The sequence below is a fragment of the Mytilinidion resinicola genome (assembly GCF_010093595.1).
Source record: "Mytilinidion resinicola strain CBS 304.34 unplaced genomic scaffold BDZ99scaffold_9, whole genome shotgun sequence".
NCBI lineage: Eukaryota > Fungi > Ascomycota > Dothideomycetes > Mytilinidiales > Mytilinidiaceae > Mytilinidion > Mytilinidion resinicola.
This window is the reverse complement of record NW_022985445.1, coordinates 1,722,562-1,741,038: the sequence shown is the minus strand read 5'-3', so window position 1 is coordinate 1,741,038 and position 18,477 is coordinate 1,722,562. Positions and strand designations below refer to the sequence as shown.

The 18,477-nt window shown below is 48.1% G+C and overlaps 6 protein-coding genes across 6 annotated transcripts; 3 read left to right on the top strand and 3 right to left on the bottom strand.

Annotated features, from left to right (window-relative positions):
- The first annotated feature begins 137 nt into the window (after nt 1-137).
- On the top strand, nt 138-2,578 carry BDZ99DRAFT_498610 (MFS general substrate transporter). Its single transcript, XM_033723585.1, has 2 exons — nt 138-1,736; nt 1,791-2,578. The coding sequence occupies exons 1-2, from the start codon at nt 303-305 to the stop codon at nt 2,100-2,102; spliced, it is 1,746 nt and encodes a 581-aa protein (XP_033577446.1). The 5' UTR covers nt 138-302; the 3' UTR covers nt 2,103-2,578.
- Nucleotides 2,579-2,655: 77 nt separating this feature from the next.
- Nucleotides 2,656-4,655, bottom strand: BDZ99DRAFT_313074 (uncharacterized protein). Its single transcript, XM_033714277.1, has 5 exons — nt 4,379-4,655; nt 4,171-4,314; nt 4,051-4,104; nt 3,712-4,003; nt 2,656-3,658 (listed from the first exon to the last, which is right to left on the bottom strand). The coding sequence occupies exons 1-5, from the start codon at nt 4,463-4,465 to the stop codon at nt 2,904-2,906; spliced, it is 1,332 nt and encodes a 443-aa protein (XP_033577445.1). The 5' UTR covers nt 4,466-4,655; the 3' UTR covers nt 2,656-2,903.
- A 428-nt stretch (nt 4,656-5,083) lies between these two features.
- On the top strand, nt 5,084-5,410 carry BDZ99DRAFT_520550 (uncharacterized protein; the record flags this gene model as incomplete). Its single annotated transcript, XM_033725539.1, has 1 exon — nt 5,084-5,410. One exon carries the CDS (start codon nt 5,084-5,086, stop codon nt 5,408-5,410), a length of 327 nt encoding a protein of 108 aa, XP_033577444.1.
- A 2,510-nt stretch (nt 5,411-7,920) lies between these two features.
- BDZ99DRAFT_498608 (uncharacterized protein) lies at nt 7,921-10,380 on the bottom strand (the record flags this gene model as incomplete). The annotated part of the gene is made up of 7 exons (XM_033723584.1): nt 7,921-8,266; nt 8,338-9,014; nt 9,067-9,297; nt 9,364-9,469; nt 9,647-9,789; nt 9,856-10,280; nt 10,340-10,380. 7 exons carry the CDS (start codon nt 10,378-10,380, stop codon nt 8,075-8,077), a joined length of 1,815 nt encoding a protein of 604 aa, XP_033577443.1. The 3' UTR covers nt 7,921-8,074.
- Nucleotides 10,381-12,230: 1,850 nt separating this feature from the next.
- Nucleotides 12,231-14,373, top strand: BDZ99DRAFT_571050 (uncharacterized protein; the record flags this gene model as incomplete). The annotated part of the gene is made up of 7 exons (XM_033728057.1): nt 12,231-12,414; nt 12,516-12,621; nt 12,678-12,901; nt 12,958-13,259; nt 13,311-13,631; nt 13,691-13,885; nt 13,939-14,373. 7 exons carry the CDS (start codon nt 12,231-12,233, stop codon nt 14,134-14,136), a joined length of 1,530 nt encoding a protein of 509 aa, XP_033577442.1. The 3' UTR covers nt 14,137-14,373.
- BDZ99DRAFT_498605 (kinase-like protein) lies at nt 14,368-17,799 on the bottom strand. Its single transcript, XM_033723583.1, has 8 exons — nt 17,570-17,799; nt 16,747-17,473; nt 15,798-16,693; nt 15,411-15,730; nt 15,307-15,355; nt 14,992-15,227; nt 14,768-14,938; nt 14,368-14,666 (listed from the first exon to the last, which is right to left on the bottom strand). The coding sequence occupies exons 2-8, from the start codon at nt 17,377-17,379 to the stop codon at nt 14,548-14,550; spliced, it is 2,424 nt and encodes an 807-aa protein (XP_033577441.1). The 5' UTR covers nt 17,380-17,473; nt 17,570-17,799; the 3' UTR covers nt 14,368-14,547.
- Between the last annotated feature and the right edge of the window lie 678 nt (nt 17,800-18,477).

Sequence of the window (18,477 nt, the reverse complement as noted above, 5' to 3'; positions counted from 1 at the left end):
TTGGTGCCGTGATCGGTGCAAGAATCAGGTAGTAAAAGGCTGATTATGCCGACAGCCATTAAGTGAAGGCTCTTGCTGTTCTCGTGCCATCACCAGAAGGCGCCAAGCGCGACGTCTGCAGCTCAAACCGCGACCAACTTCCTCGTCACCCTTACAAACACCCAACACGCCTTTGCTATCGTTCGTTTGCTCGTGTGGCCCTTATGGGAGTGCACGCTTGCATCCCTTCTTCTGCCTTGAAAGGGCATTGCTCGCGCCCCCGCCGGCCTATAGCTCTTCTTCGCTGACGCCTCCAACCCACGATGAAGCGTGCCTCGAAGCCGGGCATGGAGCCACGTCGAAAGTCCTCCACATTGCACTATCAGACCTTCCCGACCAAGCCTCCAGCCAACCGCGGGCGCCCCATATCTCAATCTCCTCCCCATAACAATGGCGGCCATAGCCATGGATCGGACTCCGAGGAAGGCCACCACGAGTCGCCCCTCCCCAAGAAACAGCTCGCGATTCTGGCCGTGATAGCGTTGGCAGAGCAGACAGCCCTCAATTCAATAAGCCCATACCTGCCCGAGATGGCCTCTACATTCCCCGAAGTGGAAGACTCACAAGTGGGGCTATACGTGGGGTTGATCGCATCGTCGTTCGCGCTGGCACAATTTGCGACAAACTTCTTCTGGGGGTGGCTGTCGGACCGGATAGGCCGGAAGCCAGTGATATTGACGGGCACACTGCTGACAGCAGCTTGCTTTGTCGCTTTCGGGTTTTGTAGGACGTTGTGGCAGGCTATCATCGTACAATTGCTCATGGGCTTGGTCAACGGCAATGCGGGCGTTGTGTCGACGTGTCTGGGCGAAATTACGGACCGCAGTAATCAGTCAAAGGCCTTTACCTATCTCCCAGTTGTGTACGGCATTGGTGGCATAACGGGACCCATTGTGGGAGGCTTGATGGTGTTGAAGACAAACCCATTGAAAAAAGGCCAACCAAATCCTTATCCGTATCTGTTGCCGAACCTTTTCTCGGCCGCCGTACTAGTGATAGACTTGGTACTTTCCATGTTTCTACTAGAAGAGAGTTTGGAGGAAGCTCGAGAACTACCACCACTAGGAAAACGGATAGGAGATTTGTTCTCTCGGCTATGGCAGTTCACGAGCTCGACTCGACCCACATACATGCGCGGAATGCTTGGAAAGGGAAGACGGGATACTACCCGCCACCAGCATCTCGATGGAGTACAAGAGGAGGACGGCGAGGACTCTGATCGATCTACTTCAGCGCCCTTGCTGTTCCCCGAAATACACGGCGAGAATCTCGCGAGAAAGGAGGTGTTCAACCGCGACACGATATTGCTACTCCTCACTTATTTCATCTTTCAACTCGCAAACATCTCTTATAATTCCCTGTACCCAATATTTGCGGCCGGTCGTCCTCCAACAGGCCGCGACCTCTCTCCCGAAGAGATTGGCTTTTCTTTGGCATTCGCTGGCTCTATCACCATTCTTTTCCAGATCGGAATCTACGGCAAACTGAGAGAAAAGATTGGCAACAAGACGACCTATCGGGTCAGCTTAGCTGCATTCGTAGTAGCATTTCTCCTGATGCCATGGGTGGGTTACAAGGACAGCAGCGGCCCGAAAGGCCTTGGTAGTTCAAAAGCCTGGCTGTGGGCTGAACTCGGCGCGGTTTTGATCATCAAAACTGTTGCTGCAGTTGGCGGACTCACTTCTGCGCTATTATTGGTAGGTGATTCCAAGGCTTACTGCGAACGTTACACTGACTGGCATGCCTCATAGATTACGAATTCAGCTCCCAATCACAACGTCCTTGGCACCCTCAATGGCCTCGCGCAGACTCTCTCTGCTGCCGGTAGAGCGGTTGGACCATTCATTTCCGGCAGCCTCTTCACAGCTGCAGTGCGCGTCCAGCCCAAAGGCGAAGCTCTCGCTTTTGGAATCTTCGCTGGCGTATCATTCGTCGGGTTCTTACTCAGTTTTGGGATCAGGGGCGAGGGTCTCGAAGCAGAAGGTTGGGACGAAGAAGAAGAGGGGAGCGAAGTCCACTCAGACGACGAAGAGGAAGAGGAAGACGATGCCACATCGTTTTAAATGGAGGAGGAAGCCGGGCTTTTTGGCAGGATTCGCCACTCTGTAGCCGACTGGTTTTAAAACCTTTGCGTGCTTTATTCTGGGACAGCTTTTATGAATTTTCCATGTTTCAGCGCTGGAGTTTAGAAAGACTACTGTTGGTCTACATCTATGTATTAGGATATCCGCAAGGACGGGATGGAGTTGGTAGGTGGCTCCTTGTAAGCGCCCTGTGCTAATGTAAAAGTCATACATATCAGAGAGGTGGGGGGATGTATATGCATGGAATATATCGTGGACCGTATCACCTACATGGTAGATACACATACACTTGAAGAAGCGGTATTGATACGCTGCTAGCTTTGCATAACCTTGGCAAGACGAGACTGCCTAGGTGGAAAATCCAGCGGATTCATGCAACAACTCCCATCTGAATGCTAAGGTTGAAACGTACTGGTTAGTCGAATCCTTATCAATGTGCATAGAAAAGAACCGATATGTCTATTTCCAAGCCCTTGGCCCTCAGAATCAGACCTCAAAGCATACTGCGGTCTGCTTTGTCGCGTTGACTAGTATCACTTATGCTTGAGTATTGGCTGGACATCAGCGCCCTCGATTCTCTCGATCTCGTTTCCATCATATCCTCCTAGTTTCCGTAAACTCTTTCGCCATCACTACCTCATTCGAAACAAAACTCACATCTCCTCCACCATCCACGAGCACCCAAAACTTCTCCATTCCCAACTTCGCCGTCCGCCGCAACAACACGTGCCTCACCACATGATTTACCGGTCCGAAACTTCGCGGTCGAACCTATCGAATTCACACCAAATCCACAACACCGCATCCACGTCGTTTACCCGTCCAAACCTCCGCCGTCGACTCATCAACGCGATGCATCTCGGTAGAAAACTGGCACTTCTGTTTCTGACAGGAGCAATTGTGCCCATAATAACACTTAGCTTCACGACACTTTGGCCCAACGTGACAAGGCTCGCCCCTAATATACCTTCGGAGAACCAACTTTTCGTCCTTTGTCAATGGACCGTGAGAGTAGTTGCATTTTCCATTGCAACCTCCCAACAAGTGGTACGGCCGACAAAACCTCAAGCGTAGCACATTGACTTTATGATTCCAGCTTTCCAACGCCGCCTTAGACGGCTGAGCAGGCTTCACGTCAACTCGCTGACCGGCTGCATTTACCAGAACTGTCTGTGCATCCCTGATCTTAGTGGAAAGATCCTTCTTATCGGTGCTTTCAGTAACTCTCGCAAGAGCTGCCCATGTCGTTGCAGTGCCGTTGGTTTCTTCTTCGGGAACCGCTTGATGTCCGACCGATGCCACAGCCCCAAAGCCCTGCACATACTCCGCACGGAAAATGTCCTCCATTCTAGTAGACTGGAAGCTCAGAGTGTAGAATTCTCGTCCGATATCGAAAGAATGAAGGAGGGTCACACGCTCAGCAACGGCGCTATCTCCAGCATGTTTTTCCAACACTCGGACGTAGCCATTATCATGACAGGCGCCGAATACGATATGGCGGCACGTGGGGTTCTTAACAAATTGTTCGAAGACACCTAATCGCATGTTAGTCCCGCTGAAAAACACCAGGAAGAAGGACCAATTTTACCCTTGACTTTCTCATCAGCGCGATCCTTCCCATTGCCAACTAAAACGAAGTCAGACATCGCGTGAGCCTGCGAAAAGCTCTTCGCAAAGTCCCACAGGAAACCAGAAGACTGGATGATGTTGACATTCACAAGCAACTTAGACAGTCCGTCCGAGTTAGCAAATGCCTTGATCATGATGGGCAACCCAGCCAACGCTGGCTTCGCTTTCCGAAGATATTCTTGCACACGGGTCTGAAGATCCACGGCTGCCTTGCGACCGCCATCAGGACTCTGATAGTAAGAATCCTTGAACTTCAGGGGGTCAGTATTGTAGTCACAAAATACTAGGGGTGTCTCACGATATACGCATCGGCATCGGCATCGATCAATACCAGAACAAACGAACCGTCATGCTATATTACTCTTAGCACTAACCCTTTCTTTGCCCCTTTTTTGACGTTACGGAGTATAATACCCACAACAGACTGCTGCAGCTCCTCGAACTGATGCTGCCACTTTTCCGCATCTGCCTGCGTGATACGCCCAGCAATTTGCTCCCTCTTCAGATCCTTGGAGATATTTTCATATTTCTCGCTCAACTCCGCAATTTGTGTATGAAACGTCTGTATCACCTATTTAACATCTAACAGCTCTTTTACCAAAATAGGTTCCTTCGATCAGACTTACATTCATCCACTCAAACCTCTCATTGTCTGCGTCCCGGATCGCTTTGATGCGATCCGCAAACTCCTCTGCAACATCAACTGTCTTCATGTCTTGGTCTGTGGTCCAACCATAGACCTTCCTTCAAGAAACGGACACTAAATAGCACAGCCAACGTCTTAATAGAAAAATTGGGCAGGTTGAAGAAGTTCGTAGGGCGTTTCTTTGCCGCCTAGGTTGTGTGTTGGACGTGCATGAGGTGGCACAGCAGCTTGTTTGCCTCCAATACAAAGGGTGCAGCCGAGTGCATATTCACCTTACATAAGCCGTCCACCAAAAACCAGAACACAGCCGTGCATCAACACCAACAGCACAATAAATTTCCTTTTTTCGGGAATGTAACATTTACACCTCAACACAACTATTCTTCTTCTCCGCGACTTAATAACTTGTCGTGTGGTCGAGATAGAGAACTGAGAAGTGACTCGTTTGCGGTCGTTTTGATGTTCCTCGCCTCGCGTAGCTGGTGGGGTCGTGAATATGCACTCGGCCGCACCCTTTGTAGGATCATCGCAAATCTTTCTTACGACAACCTGAGCTACGAAGGAGTTCGTATTTTTTGATGCACAACCGAGGCTCGGCCCCGCACCCGAGCCCCTGAAACACCATCAACAAACTGTGTTTACATTCACTCCAACACACCACAACACCCCCAATTTCGTCGCAATTATGCCAGAAACCAGGCGCAAGCAATACCAATACAAGGTCCACAAGGCCTCGGTGCGAAAGACTGATAAGAAGGAGCTTACACCCATCCAAAGAGCATTCATTGCCGGTGCCTGTCTGAAAGGGAATGCCTCTCACAACTCAATAGCTACATTCATTGGTGTCAATCACAGAACTATCACCAGGCTGCTGCAGCGAGTGGAGACCAGGGCCCAGGCTGCAAATATCCCTCTTCACGATGAGCTGCTCTATAAGACCGAGCTTGGGAGGGGAAGGAAGACACTCCTTAATAAAGAAGAGAAGGAGAATATTCAACAGATTATCACCTAAGATAAGGAGCATTGTAATAAACAATCAAAGCAGATTATAGAGCAGGGGGACCTTGATTCCTATCTTAATAAAAGGGGCAAGAAGGTGTTAATTTCAACGCTTGAGAATGCTATATATGAAGGGGGGTATGCAAGAAGAAAGCATGGCTACAAGCCAGAGCTCACAAGTAAACAGAAGAAGAGGAGGTACGAATGGGCTCTTGCACACAACCCTGATAAAGATAGGGTAGGAGATAATAAGGGCTTCAACTTTAGGAGGGTTGTATTCACCGATAAGACGCCGGCCAAAGTAGGAATTTAAAGGGGATTCCTCCGCTCATAGAGATTAAAGGAGGAGGCCTATCACCCAGATGTTAAGAAGCCTCGAAAGAAGAAGTATACTGAGCTCCAATTCTATAGTGCATTCACCTATGGTAAATTGGCCCCCTGCAAAGTATAGCATCCTAAGACAGAGGTAGAGAAGAAGCATGCAGAGAAGGAGATCCAAAAGGAGAATACCTTTAATCGAGAGAGAGCCGAGCGGCTGCATAGGACAGCCAGAGGAGTGCTCCAAGAGATAGGGGAGCCTAAGGTGAATAGAAGGAAACCGTACAGGAAGAAGCAGGATCTAAAAAGGGGTGAAAGGGGGAGAGGGGGGGTGGATGGATGGAGGCACAGGGAGGAGGTTCTTAAGCCCCTAATTCAACCATGGATACATTCACTCAAAGAAAGGGGGAAGCTTAATGTCCTTCTCCTTGAGGATGGAGCTCCTGCCCACAAGTCCCGGTTTGATACAGAGTTCCTGGATTTCAATGACATTAAGAGGCTCCTCTGGCCAGGCCATTCACCAGAAATTAATGCTATTGAGCATGCCTGGCCCTATCTACGACGTTACGTCATAACGGACCACCCCATCTCAGAGAGCACACAGAAGTGTGAAGAGCAGTGGGACGAGGAATGATTCCCATTGATCAAGTGAATACATGGATTGATCGAATTCCTGATGTTGTACGGAAGATTATCAAGTTTAAGGGTGATAACTGCTTTCATGATGGCTAGCTAGATAGAAAAATCACGAATTTGGGGCCTCAATTCGAGTGAATGTACTTTTGTGGTGCTGTGAAGTGGGTGTATAGGCCAAATTTGGGTGGGGGCGGCATGCCCCGCCATCTCGCTTGTGCATCAAAAAATACGAAGGAGTTCGTATAGCTGTCATTGGTGAGGCCAGAAAACCCAGGGAAAAAGCATTTTTGCTGCCGAGTGCTATTCTTATTGCTTCGCCTCATAGCAATCTTTCCGCCACAACATATCCACCCATCACAACACATGCCAATACTCTCGCTGCGGCCTGCCGCCGCAACGACATTGAAAACCTGCAAGCACATGAGAAGGTTCTAGAGAACTCTTTCTCGCAAGGCTTTGCGACCCCTTCGCGTCCAACCTTCCAACTCTTCCGCTCCTCTCAGACCAGTAAACTCAGGTTGTCGCTACTAGCGTATCAGTGGCGTTACATCCTTCCATATCCGTGACAAGGGGGAACAGGGGAGTACCCCCCCCCTTCCCTTTCATAGGCTATATATACGGGCGTTATGCCTCTTCAAATCAACACAGAACTGCTTCTTCACAACCTGACAAGTAAACCACACCCTAGACCCCGAACGCAGCAAGAACTAGCAGCGCAACACCCCCAGCTCCACCATGAACATTAGCACCAGTGTGGTTTGCCCTGCTTAAAGTGCTGGGAGCCGCGGGTGATGTCGTCAATGAAGGTGTTGATGTCGATTGGTAGGGAAGACGTCGACGCCGTAGCTTTAGCTCTAATCAATTCCCAGCACATTCGAGAACCCACCATTTAAGAACACTGACTCAAGCTTCCCACCTGCTATACCAACCCTCATTACTCCTCTCCATTCTCTAGAGCATACCCCCCAGCCTCACGCGGGCCATCATCCCTCTTCTATACGCCATCTCGCCCGACGCAAAGCAGGAATAGTCCGCGTTGTATATAGCGGCCAAGTAGTATTCACGCAGTATGGTCACGTGTAAAAGATTAGCTTGGGACAGTTCGTATGCGGCGCGCTGCAGCAATATGTGTTGAAACTACTCGGGCCGCTAGTAGAGGGATGCCAGGAGCCAGCACGACAGCAGACGCGGAAGGGGACGGCAGTGCCACGGCGGTCAACTTCCGTGGTGGAGGACTCGATGGTGTGGATATGGTGTAAATTCGACAGTGTATGGTTGCATGAGTGTGCTTGATTGAAAAGAATGTCTAATATTCGGTCAAATTCAACCATTCCTTTCCCGTCTCCTCATCAGAACCTTTGTCCTTAGCCGCGGAACAGTCGCTGTGGTCCAGAAGAACGATTTTGACGTTTCCTCATTTTCCTACTCAAAATCGTAATTCACGGGAAAGTGTATAAACGCCCACTTCACGGTTTCGGAGACGTACCATTACCCCGGACTTGATGCTGAATTAGCGAAGGCATTCAGTATTTTTCAGGTGGCCACTGCTTTATGTACTGGCTAACAGACCGCCACAAGATGCTCTCCATGCCCCGTCTCCTCAAGTTCCCCAAGAATTTGTTTCTCTGAGTATACGATTCTTACCAATTTTAGACATTAAGCCCCTATACAGTAATCTCCTCTTACAGTTATATTGCGGACTTATACAGGTTATAAAATCAACTCATACTGCCTGCTCTCCTGCCTTGAGCTTAAGCCGACCGCAAAATACTCTCCAAACATCTTTATTAAATACTCCGGGAAACTCTCTCCTTTCCACGGCTCGAAGCCAAACAAGTTTGCTCTCTGGTTGGGTCTGCAGCAGCAAAGTCTCTGACTCTGAATTGGCTATCTCTTGATCTCTTATGGAAGCCTTCTGGTCTAACATCAGTAATGGACTCGGAGAAACAACTCGTAGCTAGCTGTTAGACTTGAAGGAGTGAATACCTTCATGAAGACCGGGAATTTGAAATGCCACCCCTGCTCCTTCTCGGATACTGCTTCGTCCTGACCCGTGTTGTAATAGAAGTCGAAGCTGACCAGGAGAATGAAGAGGCCATACAAAGCTCCGGCGCCGCAGATTGAAAAGACAATCGCTGGTAATAAAATCGGAGAATTGAGCCTGCGAGGCGTTCCGTCTGGATTATCCGTAGGGAGACATAGTGCCACGATGATGAATATATTGGTTGTGGTGAAAACCACAACTGCTATCCATTTCCAGATCAAGATTAGATATTTTTTCGCTTTGTGAAGGCTCCAATTCAGAGTGCGAGACATTTCCGTGTGAGACGCTATAAAATTTGAACTCGCTTGTGGTGGATTGGAAATTGAGTGTCTTCGTCCTGGGTCGCTGTACTCTGTTGTTTCAATCTGAACTCCTACATTTGTAGGCTGCTCGGACACGGCCTCTTCATATATCGATGCGGATGTCTGGACAGACCTCTGGTTTTCTGTTTGCTCATGAGGTACTCCTCCTCGACTCGCATTCGTTGGGTCTTCCGTGGGTGATCCATATGGAGAGTGCTGATCTAAGGCAAAGCCTTGACTGCCAGATGAAGACCGATTTTCAATGTGCAGATTGCGTAATTTCATGAACCTAATTCCGATTCCAAATCCAAGGAGACCTGTGAACTCATGAGCAAAGGCCATCACTATGCTTTAGTGCAGCTAGCTTACTATTTGATAGAGATTGACCAAGAATAGACAAAGATGTCGCAAAGAAAATGCCTTCTGGGAACTCATCTACCGTAGGAACAAATGAAATGATGACGCAAGTGACCAAAGCGTGAAGAAGAATGGCACCTGTTGGCGTCCCTGTCCTATCGAATCTTGATATGCCGTGCTCTGAGCTCTGTTGAAACATCTCATAAACAGGGGCTAATTTCCTGTACGCAACTTCTCTAATCGCTTGGAAGGGTCAGTACGTATGAATAGTGGAAGCTGTTTAACTTTTGTAAAGCTGTGGAATTCTACCTCTACTGTTTGTGAAAACGGTGCTAACTACAGTGCCCAGCGATGAGACTGCTATGCAAATAGATACAAGGTATGTAACCAATGTTCCGGGGGCAAGGTTGAAAGGCTATTGTGAGTGTTAAGCTAGCTTCTCGATTTTCTTGGAGTTTGTTGCAAAAACCTTCGTTAAGAAAAATGACAGCAAATATATGCCCCCTTGGTCGATCATTTCTGGATCTAGGAGGACTAGCTATGAAAGGTTCTTAGCCGCTAGTTTCGTCTTAAGTCTCTATAGAAGGCTTACCAGTAAAAAATTAAAGCAACAGTATAGAAACGAGACGAGTACAACTGCCCGGAGAGTCCCCCGTCTTAGATGTTTCTGGCGAACTTCGGAGCGCTCGTCTCCATGATGGTTGAGCCCGCCCTTAATCTCGGAGGTCACGTAATCTGGGAATCCATAAGCAACCTCGAAGATATTTTCCAGAATCGCTCGCATTAGCACTGAACACTTACTTGCACTGTTAAATCCTGAATAGCAAAAGAAAACTAGAATAGTTGCCAAGGCATAGTTCGAGAAAGGTACTCGCTCATGGAAATGATGGTTGAAGTTTGTGAGACCCGGTACGGTGTGACTGTGGGTGATCCACGCTGTGAGACCTGTGACCACTAATAGTACCAGTAACGCAGCTTTGAAAACCCCCAGCAATGTATTTGCCCTGATAAGGTAGCGAGGGGAACGGTATGCCAAGAAGCTTATACCTCCCACTGTTGCGCTCGCAATGTATTTCACCAGCCAAGGATCCAGAAGCAGGGGTTTTGCGGGGACAAGGAATTGCGCCCAAGCTAATGAACTGCCGGCGGATGTCGAGAAAGCGATAAAAGGCCAGGCAACGGAGCACGCGAGGGTAAGTGGTGGACGACACACCCTTGTAATCTTCCTTCAAGGTCAGTAGTGCTAAGAAAGAAGGGATGTCCTTGCTTGACTTAGTGTACTCACGTAGACAAATTCACCACCATTGAATGGCCAAGCTTCGGCATATTCTAAAAAAATGTAAACGCTGTGAGAGGTCAGCTCGGATCTACATGCGTGGCACCATATATACTCCTGCATAGGGTAATCTCACCCACAGAGGGAGTAGAATCCACCAAACATCCAGAGAAGCTGAGCCACAAGCTTGCTACCAACAAGATTTGCTACGAAGGCTGGCAGGATGAATATCCCGGGGCCTATCATCTTGTTGATGATCAGACAGCTCACGTTCCACGTGTCCAACACGAACAGTGTTTGGGTCGGCCAAGCAACATGCTTGGTATGTAGTACACACCTAGGATGCAGGTCACACGGGATCTGCGAGTCGGTCACTGAATCCATCTACGTCAGATTAAAGCACATGCACTGAGAACACTCACTCCAATAGACTAGTACTACTAGTTTACTGGGTAGATATCATATCAAGACAACAATGATTTGTGGCCCAAAAGAGGCAGAAATGGAGCTGAGCAGGGCGTCAAAGAGGGTGGTGCGCCATGGGGCTCTTGTACATAAAATAAGTTGCCGTGTTCTCCTAATCTACAAGGATGCTGAAAAGAAGGCAGCGAGGCAACAGCTGCCGTGCAGTTCAAAACATGGGGTGTCGGTCACATGGGTATTCGGGGCTGTGCTTAAAATCACGGCAATGCCTCACGAGGGTGAAAAGGGAAAAAACTACCACCTTGGAAAGCGAAAACGCCTCGCCACCCTAGTCAAGGCGCCCTCAGAAGATCTGGAATCCGCATCGTTGCCGAACTGGCTCCCAGAAGGAAGGTCCGCAGAGGGACTACGAGAAACGACTGATCTAGTTCTGAACTTTCAATACGACTATCTAAAATGGCACCCCATGTTACCCAGATACTCCAAGGACGCTACGTGTATCATGGTCAGATACTCTGTGACTACCTCAAACTCCGCTTCGGTCACAACTATACGGCTAAGGTTGGTCAACGTCGACTTCAGCATAGAGTGATTTAACACGCGTTGTGAAGCAAACAGACATGGATTTATGGCAAATTACAGTACCCGAAAAGCTCAACGAGGTGAGATTCGAATCAGCCATCTTGAATTCAAAGCTCACATGAATCAAAAACTTAGTTTGAAATATTGGACATACAACAACGGTCTCAGGAGCAGTACGGGATAGAAAAGGCAGAAGAGAAAGAAACTGCGGAAGAGACTGGGGCTCAATGAAAGATTGGCCGTTTCGGGAAGACGCTGCAGGAGCCAGTGTAGTGGCGGACGTTGGATGCTTTCCATTGGGTATTCAAAAGGCGAACATGCAGGATAATCGCAAGCCACGGGAAACACAAGTCCGCGAATCCTTTTCGTGGGAATGTTGGAGGGCTACCAAAGAACTCTATTGGCTGGATAAGAAGGCTCGCCGATCACGTCAACCCAGCCCAAGTGAACTATCTCACCTGAAATGCAACGTAAAGGCCACCACGAACACGTCCGTCTGCAGCATTTTTGCGCAGATTGTCAAGAACCTGCGAGAGACTTGAAAAGCGAGAGGGATGCCTACAGACCTGGCGTTAGCTCAGCTCCCGTCCCGTGAATGTATGCGCTGTTCATCCGAGGGCTGAAAACCAGCTCGCTCTTGGTATTGGACCTTGCAACAAGCATGTAAGAGGGTGCATGACGCCCTCGACGCACACCTCATGCCTACATCACGCACGTCGCGTCGATACCGTCATTGACCGGTTGATTGACTTGGCTCTGCCTTGTGCGTGAGGCGGTTGCCTTCTTTTTACACTATTGGGCGAGTCACTGGTGTGGTGGCCTTTTCGAAGCTACTTTCAGTATAAGCTTACGTCCTTCCACTGTGGGCGGTCCGTGGGTCTCTCAGAGCCTCACCATGGCACGATCAAGCGTCGAAGCGTCGGAAGATTGGGAAAATTATCCCCGGAATCTCATTCAGCACAGTTTCTATGTTGACGAAAACAAATGCAACGTACGGCTGACACAAGACTCGGAGCGTCTTTTTGTGCCTGAAAAAGATAGCGAAGTGTGGGTATTTGACGTTGGAGAACCTTTTAAAGGTAATTTCTGTCTCATGAAGACGGAAGAAAATACTACCCATTTCACTCTATAACCACTCCTTGTTGTTAAATTATAAGGAAACTAAACCCATCTGCAATAGGAATCGGTAATGGTGACGGCGAAGAGAGAGCTGTGGAACTCTTCAAAATTAAAGGATCTCCTCAACTAAGCTCGTTTCTCAAGACGAGACGCCAAACCGTTGTCATGTGCGTTCACGTGCTATTCTCCTAATTTGTCTAGTGTTTAACACGCCTGTATACAGTTCAATCCGTCAAAGTTTTTCCTGGAGTCGATTGAAGATTTCCGAAGAAGGACTAAAACGACTCTTCACGAACCTGCGCGTGCATCCAAATTTTCTTGATGTTGTACACGTATTCGGCGAGAAAACAGAGCCAGTGGAGGAGACGTTCCTGACCTTCTTCTACCATCCGATATTCCAGAGGCCAATTGTGCAGATTGAGGATGTACCGGATTACGGAGGCTATGGTAAGCTCCCCTACATCGCAACAACGATAGATTTCTAGCTGAACACTTCGTCATAGAGATTGGGTATAACATTAAATACGTTGCTGGACACGGCAGACCGTTCCTCAAGGATCCCTACGTGATCAGAGAAACCGGCATATACCAGAAATTCTGGAACACTAGTGCGTCGAAACAAGGCTGCAACTGGGTGCTTATCCATGCCTCTGATGCCTTGGAAGAACGGGCCAAAAATCTCTTCAAGAGCCCTTGGAAGACTGCTTGCCCCGTCCAGTTCCAGATGCATGTCATGATCCTTCTCTTCGTCTCGGATACGTGGAGGCCTTTCATTAGCTTTAACGAAGAGCTGTTTTGGAAATTGGTACACATGAAAGTACTCTGCTATGAATTCAGAAGCTGACTCATCAATAAGCGACAACGTGGGTTCTTGACCGACATAAAAGGCCCAAAATCCACTGGAGATTTTGAAGCAGATTTCACAGACGTACGAAGTCTGCAAGCACTGACCGATAAGATGCGTCAAATCTCTCACACACTAGGACTAAACATCCAATTGGCAACGCAACTAAAAGCCTCTATAAATCGCGTTCGACAAATGCCAATACCGGACGCTCTCCCATTGGAATGCTTCGAAGAATTCGATTCACATATTGACTTCTTCATCTTTCAGCAAAAGACACATTCCGCGCGAGTCGAATGCTTGATCGCTAGAGCACAGGGTGTTTCCACGCTAGTAAGAATCGTAATCCCTGTGGGTATAGTTGGGGTTGTTCGACTGACGTGCTTTTGAAGATCCAAAACATACTCGATATTCGAAACGCCGACAACAACAACAGACTTAACCATGCCGTTCATGATATAGCAGAGCAGGGAATCAAAGAAAACCAGCTCATCAAGAGAATCACTCGTCAATCAATGCTTGATACCAAATCAATGGTGGTCATAGCATTTGTGTCCGCTGTCTTCCTCCCAGCAACATTCATCGCGGTACGAGAATCTTTCATCGCTTGCTCAAAGTGACCAATATTTAATGATCACAGACACTTTTTGGGTCCAACTTCTTTGGCTTCGTGTCTGCCGGAGACCATCACATGATTGCGGTCGCGGATAACGTATGGATCTACATTGTGACCGCTCTGGGAACTTCGGGACTGACAGTATTAATTTCTGGTTGGTGGTGGAGAAAAACGAGAAATGAAACCGATCAATCGAAGAACGACGACGAGTGCTTCATGTGAAACATTCATGTACCGCAGATAAGCATACTGGCAGGACTTTCCCAACGGATGCTGTTCGGAGGAGGCATGTCGGATTGGTGCTGACATCGACTACGATTAAAACCCCCAATTTTTGTTCACGGTCTTGGGGAGAATGTTTCAGTTTGGTACAGTGCTCGGAGAAATGTGACGAGTTCAGTACTGGAGGTCGGCATGAAACATATGGATCCAACACAGATAGACTTATACTTTGCGAGGCAAAAAACAGTATATTAGATAATTATTTCTGCTCTGGATTCCCAGTAATCAACTTCGTCTTTAGCAGTGATTGGATATCTGTCGCGCAAACGTAACGCCGATCAACGAGTTTGGATGGTAAGCGCCTCTAAACATATCCGAGATCGAGGATTGAAGAGGGAGGCTAGAGCTGGCTCATGCATAAACGTGACCCGCCCGACCCCGATGGTGTCGATTCCGCAATGCATGGCCTATTTCTGAGGTGGTACATATATCATGAAGTGACTTGAAATCGGACATGAAGCGTTTTCTATCTGTAAAAACGTCAGCGCTTTTCCGCCAATTTCCCCGAACCAGCAATGGGAAGCCAGAACGTTGCATGGAAGGCGAGGCGAATGTGCCCACAAATTCTTACCAGCATGACCATCAAATGTAATGTTAACGTGCTGATTTGGTTCGTAGTCGTCTTCCTCCAAAACCGTGAGAGGTACTCCTCGATCTTCACTTTCTTCAGTCACCGCGACGTGGCACAGTTTGACGCTAGTAGTCGATCCAGGTACGTTTTTTGCAGAGGCTTCTAACGAAACTATAGAAATAATTCAGATTCCCGAGGGCTTTGTCATAATCATTAAGACTTACCCGAGATGACAAATGCTTTGGAAGCATCGAAGATTACTATTTTCATGATTGCAGCTCCGCCCGTCATTCTTTTCGTTGTGCTATGCTCCTCTGTAAGTTCTCTATCGACCCAGAGCTGAAGCTGCCCGCTGCCTTGGTGAATTTCAGGCTGTGTATGAATGAACGGTCGCATTATCATTCGGTTGAACCATGTTCGGGTATCCTTTGGGTAATGAATGGTAATGGCATGAAATGGACTGTAATCGTTATATCAGACATGGTGATCAATTGTGGAGAGAATGTGCTTAGAACAGGCTACGAAAGAATGCGACTAACGATTTGTAGACGAAACATCCGGTAAAAGCTTGCTGAAACGCAAACGCATCTACCAAGCAATCAATATACATAGATATATTCGGATTTCGCTCGCATGAATGTACCTCGGGGGTGCGGGAAAGAGTAAATCTCAGAGCCGTCATGATATACGGCCTTGAGCTCTGTTGATGATTCGTGGGAAGGCATAACACCTAGTATTACACGTCGTACTTCCCCAACATCTGGTTTAGTGAGCTTACGAGAGACAAGGGCTGATTCAGTGATCGCCCAGTGCCCATTACGGCTTGGAGAAGTCGAATGATTGATCAATTCCTTAGAATAAGAGAAATGTGCTACCGTGAGGGGTTTGGTACCTGAGCTGGAGCTATACACAAACACCATACAACGGACGTCGTCATGTATCCCGTTGGAAAAAGAAGCCTGTCTACAGCCGTCAGCAGCGTCAGCGACCCGTTCGATCATATATGTAGTGTGAACGACCGAATACATACAATGCCAAGCCTCGATTTGAGCAACGTAATATAGAAGCTGAAGGAGGATTTTCCCATGACATTACCATCGGTGATTGTCCATGAAAATGCTGCTCTCCGGAATTGGCCTTGTTATATGAGCGTAACTTCAGCTCAACCTCTTGGGGGCTTGGTCTTTCTCTTGGATTCTTGGCCAACATATTTTCGATGAGTTCAAAAAAGCTCCTAGTGAATAACTGTTGGCGCCAATCAGATAACGCTTTCGCTTCGTCAAGGAGTTCCTTATGTGTCCATGTCACAGCTCCTTTGGACTTTTTAGTGAGTTGGTCGAAGAAACATGAAGATGAGGGCTGCCCTTCCCCGGTCTCATCATTTCTTTCTTTACGATAGTTTTTGACGCCATCTGGACCTTGGATATGCGCTGTTGCAAGTTCGGATAGAATGGCTCCCATCGTATAAATGTCATAAGCAGATCCGAAATGGAGTTCTGGAGGAGAGTAGAGTTTTCGAGCTAACAAAATGGAATCCCGGCTCTGCACTGTCGGATTCGTTTGGATGGTCAAACCAAAATCAGAGATCTTGATACGGCCCGATTCAACGAGGAGATTGTGTGGTTTGAGGTCACTGTGGTACAAGCCGTGTGAGTGCAAGCAGTCCAGAGCTCCAAAAATATCCGACATTTGGTCCCAGGCTTCGTGTGGAGAAAGCTTAGGATTGTCGCTCGTGAGAAGCTCTTCGAATGTGCTCTCCGCTTTCAGAAAAACGATAGAGAAGCAATCTCCGTGGTAGAAGGCACACAATGCCTCCATGAAAAAGGGGTTACGTTTAGGGTTGATGTGCATGCTGTAGTCGTCCCATTCTTTTTCGCCGTCTCTGACATTATTACCATGAAACATCTTCCGCACAAACCGAGATCGCTGTGTAGTGTCAGCATAGAGAAGGATCTCACATGCACGTCAAGATGACTCACATCCTGTTTTATGAATCTCTTGAAGCCCTCGCCTTCATATTCTGGAAACGGAAAGTCGAATGCGACAACCACGCCGAAATTCCCCTCCCCTTCATTGGTTGTCTCATCTAGGATGGGAACTACTTCTCTCTCGTCATACATCATGGCAGCTTTATTCCTATTGAGCGGACGAATTTGGAATTTGTACTGATCCTTGAGAATGCGACGGACAAGGTCGTCCTTAGCCTCAATGGAGTTTACTCCTTTTGCGTTAGAGAGAAAAGAGAGATCCTCTTCGTGTAAGAACGAGGCCCCATCTAACTTGACCCCATTATCTACAAATTCGGTAATCAGACTAGCTTTATTGACGTGGACGAGAAGAAGAAAGGTCAAAAGAAACTCGTCCTCAAGCTTCTCTTTTAGTGAATCAAAACGGTCTGATCGATCTATCGGACCATGTTGCTCACACCGATCGCACGAGCAAAAGTATATCTCTCGGGTTTGAGATTGGAAGGTTTGAGCAATGTTTTGTTTCGAATAAAAGTATTTTGGGCAACGGTCTGGGCGGTGTTGATATTGCCCAAGCAGCGTTACCTCCCGGAAAATTCCCCGTAATTTGAGTCGAACATCTTCACAGCGCACGAACTCCTGCATAGCAACTTAAGAAGTCGGGTTCGAGGAGAGCGCATGCTTTCGGGAACCCTCCCAAGGGTGGCCCGAAAGAGGGCCCGATGGAGCGATTCTATTACTACAGGTCAAAGGCACGTCAGTCAGAATACCAGCTGCCTGATAAGTAGGGCGGAAGTTCATAACACGAAGGTAGTCATTCTGAGTTGAAATATACCTTTTGAGCAGTTCGGCTTATTGGGCTGGTACCCTTGTATGTGATTGCCTGTTGCCTGTGGACAAGGCGTCCTAAGAATGACCCGGGGGCAGTGGTTCTTCCGCAGCTGTCGATGTATTACGCGTAATCTAAGAATAGTTGATCGTTCCGTACGAGGTCGTCGAGATTCTTGCTTCTGTGAGGAAAGCCACGAGAGCAGCTGGGCGTAGATTGCCAGGCCAGGCTTTGAAAAGAGCCAGCACAGAGATGAAGGACAGTGCACTCGGACATTTCGTTTAACGTGCAACACAAGCGAGCCGGCCACCCAAGCGAGCCGGCCACCTCATCACCAAAACGCGCTCCGTTAGCTTTCAACCACCATGTCTCAACAACGCAATGTACAATCAATCCAAAAAGAAGGCCGAATCTGCCTAGCTATCTTAGCAATTGATAAGAATCAACTTCAAAGCGAACGACGCGCTGTTGCAACGTACAACGTCCCTAGAAGCACGCTCCAAGACCGACGCGCCGGAACCACCGCTCGACGCGATTGTGAGCCCAATTCAAAAAAGCTTGCAAAGCTAGAGGAATCAGTTATTATTGAACATGTACTCGATCTGGATTCGCGAGGGTTTGCGCCTAGCTTAAACGCTGTAAGAGATATGGCCAATAAGTTACTCAGAGAGCGCGGTGCCGGCCAGGTTGGCAAGAACTGGCCATGCAACTTTGTCAAGCGGACCGATGAGCTTCAAACACGGTTTAATCGAAAGTACGATCGCCAGAGAGCTCTATGCGAAGATCCAAGGATTATTGCGCCGTGGTTTGAGCTTGTGCGCAATACAAAGGCGAAGTACGGTATCACGGATGACGACTCCTACAACTTCGATGAAACCGGCTTCCAGATGGGTGTTATCTCAACAGGAGTAGTT

Bases quoted from the DNA above. Each gene is read 5' to 3' on its own strand.
- BDZ99DRAFT_498610 (XM_033723585.1), top strand. From the start codon at position 303: ATGAAGCGTGCCTCGAAGCCGGGCATGGAGCCACGTCGAAAGTCCTCC. The intron at 1,737-1,790 runs GTAGGTGATTCC...CATGCCTCATAG, and splicing joins TCACTTCTGCGCTATTATTG to ATTACGAATTCAGCTCCCAA.
- BDZ99DRAFT_313074 (XM_033714277.1), bottom strand. From the start codon at position 4,465: ATGAAGACAGTTGATGTTGCAGAGGAGTTTGCGGATCGCATCAAAGCG. The intron at 4,315-4,378 runs GTAAGTCTGATC...TAGGTGATACAG, and splicing joins AGAGGTTTGAGTGGATGAAT to ACGTTTCATACACAAATTGC. The intron at 4,004-4,050 runs GTGAGACACCCC...GACCCCCTGAAG, and splicing joins CCGATGCCGATGCGTATATC to TTCAAGGATTCTTACTATCA.
- BDZ99DRAFT_498605 (XM_033723583.1), bottom strand. From the start codon at position 17,379: ATGCAGGAGTTCGTGCGCTGTGAAGATGTTCGACTCAAATTACGGGGA. The intron at 15,731-15,797 runs GTATGTATTCGG...TGACGGCTGTAG, and splicing joins TCAAATCGAGGCTTGGCATT to ACAGGCTTCTTTTTCCAACG. The intron at 14,939-14,991 runs GTAAGTCTTAAT...TTATTTCTATAG, and splicing joins CAAAGCATTTGTCATCTCGG to TTTCGTTAGAAGCCTCTGCA.